The 8,391-nt window shown below is 39.1% G+C and overlaps 3 protein-coding genes across 8 annotated transcripts in view; 1 reads left to right on the top strand and 2 right to left on the bottom strand.

Annotated features, from left to right (window-relative positions):
• Window positions 1–8,391, bottom strand: part of LOC124955297 — a 35,854-nt gene that overhangs the window by 2,459 nt on the left and 25,004 nt on the right. The window contains exon 9 of one of the 2 annotated variants that reach the window (XM_047509515.1): window positions 2,186–4,974. The exons of the other annotated variant lie outside the window; for it this stretch is intronic. The gene's annotated coding sequence lies outside the window, so the exon portion shown is untranslated. Of the gene's footprint in view, window positions 1–2,185; window positions 4,975–8,391 lie in introns of those variants that run through there. 2 annotated transcript variants of the gene reach the window in all.
• LOC124955298 (beta-3 adrenergic receptor-like) overlaps window positions 1–8,391 on the top strand; it is a 24,244-nt gene that overhangs the window by 3,351 nt on the left and 12,502 nt on the right. For both annotated transcript variants that reach the window (XM_047509519.1, XM_047509520.1), the window contains exons 2-3: window positions 7,591–7,747; window positions 7,825–8,021. In XM_047509519.1, coding sequence (XP_047365475.1) covers window positions 7,646–7,747; window positions 7,825–8,021 — 299 coding nt within the window. In that variant the 5' untranslated portion in view covers window positions 7,591–7,645. The remainder of the gene's footprint in view (window positions 1–7,590; window positions 7,748–7,824; window positions 8,022–8,391) is intronic.
• The window catches only part of LOC124955305 (phytanoyl-CoA dioxygenase, peroxisomal-like), a 25,490-nt gene that overhangs the window by 4,770 nt on the left and 12,329 nt on the right, over window positions 1–8,391 (bottom strand). The window lies entirely within an intron of this gene.

Genomic DNA, 8,391 nt, shown 5'->3' with positions numbered 1-8,391 from the left:
GAAAATAAATGAAATGAAAAAAAGAAGAAATCAAATAGCCGTATAAAAGGGTACGTAAGCGCGCTTCGAGCAATGTAATTAGCGTAAAGTTTGGTCCATTAAATTTAGTTCGATGGTGACCCTTCATACGATTTTATTCGAGAAAGTTTGACGGGGAGCATCGGTGAACGAGTTACTATCGGGATGTCGGTAATGTCGATCAAGAGAGGGAGAGTGAAAAAGTCGTTTCTCTCTCTCTCTCTCTCTCTCTCTCTCTCTCTCTCTCTCTCTCTCGTTTTCTTCGTTAGAACCCCTTTGGTTGTTACGTCCCCATAGCGCCTCGAGGTATAAAAGTCTACTTAAAGTCCTAACCAAGAGGAAAGGGAGATGGAAGGAAGTTAAAAGTGGTATCCTTTATGGTTGTCTATTTAACGAAAGTAGGACATACAGTCGAATCGATATGTCAGTCGTCGTCCAGTTTCAATTCGGTATTCGGATCGATACTCGTCGTCGGATCGGTGACTCCTACCATCGATATTTCCGTCTATGTCCTACGTTCGTAGAAAGCGAAGCTTACGGCCGTTTAAGGAGCTACGGGAGATCAGCTGACGAGGGATTACATAGATATCTACATATCTATGTAAAGGGAGACGCACGGTAGGTGGGCGGGAGAATTAGAGGGAATAGATAGAAGGGTATAATGGAGAGAAAGAGCGAGCGCCAAGGAGAAACGAAGATCGACGCCGAATGCGATCGATCGAATAACACGCGAGAGAGTTTAACGATCGCTCAATCTTCGTTTCATTGTCGTTAAATGTAATAATTAGGTAATATTTACTCAAGGATATGGTACGCGTTTCGTGTCGCGCACTACGTTGTACGATTACAAATTCTTTCTTTCTTTTTTTTTTTTTTTATTTTTTCTTTACATCGATTACGTCATATCGTTTAGGCGCGATTAATAGCTCGTTAAGGTAAAATCTTCAATGTGCCATGGAATAGCCCGTAACGATCGTCGTGACAATGATCAAAATACAAATGCTATATGCTACCAGATGAACCGCGCAATAATAAAGAAACTTCTTCGTCGTGCACACTTCGTCCTGCACATTAAAGCAGGACTCTTTCCCTTCTTCTTGATTTTTCGTATCTTCTGAGAGGAGTTTTCGTTTATTAGTTTTCTTTTCGTTTCTTTTTTTTCCCCTTTCTATTTTCTTAACGATAATATATACTTATGTAGAGGCGAAAATTCTCCGATAACGACCTATCTCTTCTGAGCTAGGGAAAATGGTAGTCTCCTCGCCTAAGGAAAATTTCACTCGTCTGGCATTCGTTTTGTTTTTCTCATTCGTTTTCTCCTCACCATTCTCGGATACGATAGCTCCCTTTCCGTCCTTAACATCGTTTCCCGTTTCATCAGCGTTCGTCGTCCTTCCCTCTTTACCGGGAGATTCGCTCGAGGCATGTTTCTCGGTATAATCTTTTTTAGTTCCTACCATAGAACAATTTTCGCTTACAAGCTGTAGGAGTAAGATTTAAATACTAGATTGAAGCGTGTTATACCATAAACGATATAATGTCAATGTTTTAACCATTGAGAAAATGCTCGAGTAGAATCGTCTTTCTCTTGGACAATTTTCGGCAGCTCCCCTCAGGACAATATCTCCGGAGGGGAGATATCCCGAGTGAAATTTACCGACCTCGAGAGAGAGAGAGAGAGAGAGAGAGAATATTCGAGGGCGAAAGGAACAAAAAATTTCGATAGAATACTAAACGTGAGATTAGTATCACGAAGAGATCTGAATTTATTTCTCGAAGAGCAGGAGGGCAAGATCGATCGGCCTGGGGTTCGCCGATGATCTTCTCGAAAACAAAATTGGGAGAAGCGTTGTCGTTGCCGCTGTCATTGCCGTTGGATCGGTAAACTCGTTAAAGGACACGCTCGTACCGTCGAGAATTTTCCTCAAGGCCAAATATACTCCTCCTACTACCTCCTCCTTCGATCGTTGTTCCGAAGGCTCGATATAAGTCGGTCGATCCGTCATTCTCTGAGACCTGATTCAACCTTTTTCTAAACGTTTAAAATAAGAGAATAGAGGAGAGGAATCCGATATACTATCATTCGACGACCTCTACGAAGTTAACGTAATTTGTCGTGAAGGTTGCTCGTGACAGGACTACATTCGATTTCTTTTTTTTCTCTCTCTCTCTCTCTCTCTCTCTCCCTCTCTCTTTTTTTTTAACGGTCGCGTGTCGATCGACCACACTCGTTGTCCGTACAAACAGAGAATCTTTCTACGTTATTTTCTTTCTTTTTCGATCATATCCTATCCTATCGGTAGGTGGCCTTGCTCTCCTTAAAGCCATTCGCTAGCAGCAGCACGACTACCGTCGTAATATCTATCAAAGGCCAATCTCCTCTTTGGAATGTTATCGATAAGGAAGCATCCTTCGTATCGTCACTTTTTTCCGAACATCTATCGATTCATCTTCGTATCAATGAATAACGACGGAGATTCATCTCGATGGAGAGAATTCCTCGTAGATGGGAATGAAATTAAGTGTAATACTTAGTAAAATTTTTTCAATTATATCATAAATTATATTTTTCTTTTTACGAAACATCAAACTACTTGGGCAGGTATTCGAATTATTTTTCTTCTTAAAATCAATAATAAACTCTTTCTATACCGGATATCGGGTTCGCAAAGTCCAATTAGGTTAAACAATTTTCTCATTTGGATATTGTTTTGTCGGTCTTTTGTTCCTTTTTCCTTCGGACGCCGAAGAATTCGAATCTCGTTCGACGGATGGCGGCAACGGGATTTCATTTTTATCATGAGAGAGAGAGAGAGAGAGAGAGAGAGAGAGAGAGAGAGAGAGAGAGACGAAAATGACGAAAACTTCGTGGCATTGATATACCTGACGATATATTTACGAGTTTCAAATGTTATTCCATCGGCGCACGTGCGTTGAATGACGAGTTATGGAAAACGTAGCAGAATAGACATCGAAGGGGATTTTGTTGGTTCCCGGAAAGTCGAACCATCGATTATCGATTTCCCGCTTCACCCTGTCCTCGTAAATAAAGTTACTTCAGTATCCTGACGTTCCTGTGCGAAATACGCGCAAGGTATTTTGATTTTCCTTCAAATATCCTTAAGGCTTTTCGATGATCTGACAAGGAAATCTTGTAAATGTATAATCATCGATAACACAAAAAACTATAGTATTCTCTTCGTGCAAGAATGAATATTGACGGAGCTTTTATCGAAAAGAAATAAATATCTTCTTTTTTCTCGTTCGCTTATGAATTTTATCCGGTTATATTATCCTTATATAGATACTCTTTATATAATGATGCTTATATTAATATTATAATGTTGGCTCACCACGAATTAATTAATCGATGATAAAAGGAATAACCGAGTCGTATGACATTTGACCGTGTACGAGACAGCAGACTCTTTTACAATTCTCGTTCCTTTCATTTTTATTTCGCCGCAAAGGCCTTTATTTTCGTTAAAACCTTTCTCTCTTTTTACGAATATTCGCATATGCAAATAACGGCATATATCGCACCGACGGACATCGTAGTAGACACCTTCTTGATTCTTAGATGCCACGGGATAACTCACTGTAGTTATCCCGTTAGGATCGGATTGCGATTTTCAAATTTTCTGTCGTATCGTAACGCGAAAGGAATGTAAGCAGAGAAAAATGTTTTAAAGAACGTTGTAAAATGAGATAGCGTAGATAACGGTAAGCGTTATTTATATTTGTGTATCCGTGCCATTCCATCGTTTGATATTTCAATATCAAATTTTACGTTCGAGAAATCAGAGTATTGTTATACGTTCAAGCTGCGTCTAAAGAGACTCCGCGATATTTTCCGAAAAGATCATTTACCCTTTTTACTCTTTCCATGTTCCTCTAATTAACTTTCGTAGATTCCTTCGAAGACTCGATCGTTCTTACCTTTTCAACATATTCAAACATAACGATGCATCTGTCTACCTTGAAAGAGCACTTAATTAAATAATTTATAATCTGTGTCGAGAGAGGGGGAGAGAGAGAGAGAGAGAGAGAGAGTATTAAGCTCGCTCGCTAATGCATTTCACTCGAGAAAGGCGGCAGATTAATTCCAAGGTATCATCTTCTCCTCTACATTTCTCGCTCTTCCTTTTTTCTCTATCAGTTTTCTTCTCTTGTACTAACGAAAGATTATATCGAAAAATTGCCAGAGGGAACGTCTTCTTGGCAAAGATACATTCGAACCTCTAACTAATCACCTCTCGTCGTCTTAGAATTTTATCAAGTGCCGTCGGACGAAAGCAAATGTCCACGAAAGAAAGCGTTCTATTTAATGTCAATTAAAAAAAAAATAGCCGATTCGTTCGAGTCGATGCTATCACGCAGAACAGCTTCTACTTTTTTCCAATTTTATAGTTATTTATGGATATAAATTCTCCGAAGGAGACGGGACTCTACTCCTCGATAGGGAAAAGAAGAATCATCATAAGAGGAATTTTAAAAAAGTTTCGCCTTCTTTCAAATGAGAATCGTTCGATTGTTGTAATAAAATGTTTATTAAATCGATAGCGAGATACGATTTTCGATATTACCTTTTCTTCTTCCCAAATAACTTGAATTCTTCTGAAGAATTTTAATAGTTTGTAGAAATCGTCAGAGAAGGTAATTTCCATCCGAGAAAACGCTAATAACAATGAAGATAGCTCGAAGACGACGACGTCAGCAAATGAGGTATAATTTCAGCGCGGTAATTACATCGCCCCGGAAATTATACATTAATACGATTTTGTTAACGCTACGGTTACACGCTACATCATAAAGCCACCACACCCGTCGACGTTGCAATTTGACAAACTCGCTTTTTTCCCTTTTCTTTTTCTTTTTTTGTCCTTTTTTTCTTTTCTCGCCGAGACAAGACACAATAATGTCCGATTATAACCGGTCAAGGAATCTTTCCTCGACCTGTGGCGATTGAAGAAGTCACGAAAAGAGAAATGGAATTTCAGAATAGAAATTAGTCATTGGCTCATAGTCGGACGGTTTTTTGGAAGTTCGAGACACGATAACGCGTCGAAGAATTCCTTTTTTCCTTTATAATAAAATTGAGAAAATCGCAGGAAGATATCTTTCGTGAGAATTATTCAAAGGGACCGAGGGAAACTAGCATTAAGACGATTGTCAATTTAGGAGATTAGAATTGATCGGTTAGATGAATTAAACATTAGCATTGAACAGCCGTGTAAATGGACTTACCCGAAGAAAATCGATAACCAAGAGGAATCTTGAAAATTTGCATTTCTACGAGTCATTGAATTCAAGGATTTCGATGCACCAATATAAGCACCGGTTTAATTTGTTTAATTTATCATTTCAAGACAATACTACGGATTATGATTCTTTTTCGAAAACATTCGTGCCACGCTATCTCGCGCGACCAGTATATACGTATACCTTTTTCCTATCCTTTTTACAGCCCTTTTTTTAGTTCTTGAATCGCACGAAGTTTGGAAAAAAACTCATTTGTGCGAGAGAGAGAGAGAGAGAGAAAGCCTTCTCCATTTTACTAAACCATTAATCATTAGCCATCGACCCGGTGGTAATGCACCTTGGCGTAACGATCGGATCGTACGATCTCGTCAAAATATATTCTTTCGAGGCCAAATCGACTAGGAAGATTGATTCGAGTAATCGTAATTTTCTTCTTAAAATTCTTTTTTCCTTCTTAAAATTCTATACCGACATGTGTACGCGCGTTAAGGATCGATGACATATATATATATATATATATATATATATATATATATATATATATATATATATATATGTATTCATGTATGTATATACATATAATCATCGTTGACATCGATCGATCTGTCGATAGTTTTCCAATCTGAGGAAGGATGCCTTATTTCTTTGCGAATCGAGTTGATATCGACGATTAAATCCTACGAGAGTCCCTTGAGAAAGATTCGATCGAGATACTTGTTGCATTGCGCGAACGTAAAACCTTGCAAGTTGCACGTGATTATGAACGTTTAAAGGAACGCGAGAGGAGATATCGATCGAGGGAAAAGCATTCCTTCAAGTTTCCAACTTTGTAACCACAACGATTCTAACCCATTTGTTTCGTTACTTTCGAAGCTTAGGATTTTTAATATTTTACGAGTCGATTGACGCCATTCTTCTTTTGTTTCTTTCTTTCTTTTTTCCTCGACGTACGACCGTTCAAAAGTTCAAAAAGTTCAGTTCGTTTCAGAATTTCTTCGATCTCCTTCTGACATTATTACATCGAGTTTCTTCCTTTTAAAATGACATACGACGAATGCGAAGGGAGGAGAGGAAAAAAACAAAAAAGCAAAAAAAAAAAAAAAAAAGAAAAAGAAACAAGAAGAAAAGCAAGGAGAAAAAGGACCATTCATCGGAAGTAATAATAAAATCGATCAAAGTACCCTCCGATACGTCAATTTGGTGATCCCTTAATCCCATCGACGTCTTATCGATCCTTCGTCGTTCATTAAAAGGACATCGTACTTAGGGATCTACTTACGTAGTAAATCCCTTCGGCTTACGATTTTCATGAAACATTCAAGACTTATAGGCGTTATAGCTCTAAAGTGATGTTACCTTCTTTTTTTTTTTTTTTAATGAACGAGATAATCAATTATGCATAAAAAGAAAATTGTGAGATATAAAAGTATAAATGAAAGGAAAAAAGGGAAGAGCCGGAGGGATGGGAAAAAGAAAAAAAAATTAAGGAAAATACGATTAAATTTTGATTCGGTGTCCTTGCGGAGCGGAGTGCTTTTCAACGGAGCGCGGTTGACGTAGTACGCGACAACGTAATCCGTACACTCGATTGGGAATGTGCAAATCTGATTCGCCCAATTCGATTTGACCGGTACGCTGAGTAACGAAGTGTATCGCACGAAGCAACCAAGAGGAAAATATTTCGCGTAAGGGCTCTGACGTCATTTTGCTTTCCCTTGCTCGAACGAGATCACGAGTTAATGTACGAAGATTCAACGATTCGATTGTTCAATTCGATTCACCCATTTACGCTTCCCATACTTTCTTAGTTTCGATGAACGAACGATAAAAATGTGACAATGAACGAGACAGTGAACTTTAGAAGGCGCGTAGACCAGCGAGAGAGAATATTAATGGTCGTTAATGGAAGTACCAGAATGTAGGCCTAACCAAATTAAACCATCGGAGTACATACGAAAACGGTATGTGTGTATGAGAGCGTATGCGTGGGTTTGTTTTCGCGAGAGCTCCTTTTACCACATCGTTGTACTCCGTTCGTTCCTGCTCTAATGAAATTGCCAATAGTATTGGTGTTTTTGGTCCAAACCAAATTATTCATCCTTCCGATAGAATCTCTTTTCTTTTTTCTTTTCTGTCCCGTACCTAATATCTCGAGGGAAGTTTTAAATAGGTCCTTTGGAAGAGGAATTTAATCGTTTCGATTATTTTTCCTATAGGATTCTTACGATTCGCAGTAATTGGAATGGACTCGGTACGAGGATCCGTTTGAGATTCGTTTTAGAGAATTTATCTTAAATTTTCTTCCTTTAGGGGAGAGAGAATCTGTTCCAAGAGGAAATAAATTCAGGTAGGAGAAAGGGGAGGAATGGGCCCTTGGGCCTTTGGCGTCCCTCTCATCCTTGCCTGCGCTTTGGGCCTTCTTCTTAACGTTTACGTTCTGCTCGTTGTTCTTGGTCTTGGTAAACAGGTAAACTTAATAACGACTTGATATATCAAGTCGAAAGGATAATTAACGATGGTGATAACGATTATATCTTTTCGTAGACGCAGCAGCAGCAAACGGCAAATACGTTGCTACTGATTCATCTTGGCGCGGTCGAGGCAGCCGTGTGTCTGATATTACTCATCTTTACTACTACACCTTGGCCAATAGCCGGCAGTTGGTGCGTATTTCATGGCTTTCTCTTAGCCCTTTTACATCCCGTCGCATTGTGGACCGTCACGGGACTGAACTGCGATCGGTGAGTCTTTCAAAATAATATGTCGTCTCTTTGTCGTCGGTAAAAGATAGACCGAAGAAATAGCAAAATTGTGCTTGATTATTTATTTATCGCATACACGGCAATCTTTGTTACCTGCGTACGTACCTTTTAAAGTTCTCCCTATACGAAAACGTTTTGGCTTCGTTCGAAGTCGAACGCGAAGCCCATAAAAATCTCACTTGGTCAACGTCGGAAACTGTCACGTTCTCTCTCTCTCTCTCTCTCTCTCTCTCTCTCTCTCTCTCTCTCTCTCTCCCTTTCCTTTTCTATCATAGAGTCGTTTTGTATTATTCCGACGCGTTTTCCGATACACAGAAGAAGCTTTTTCGATCGAAGAATTTCTCGCAGT

The sequence above is a fragment of the Vespa velutina genome, chromosome 18, assembly GCF_912470025.1.
Source record: "Vespa velutina chromosome 18, iVesVel2.1, whole genome shotgun sequence".
Classification (NCBI taxonomy): domain Eukaryota; kingdom Metazoa; phylum Arthropoda; class Insecta; order Hymenoptera; family Vespidae; genus Vespa; species Vespa velutina.
Note: the sequence above shows the minus strand (reverse complement) of the source record. Positions and strands in the feature narration are given on the sequence as shown.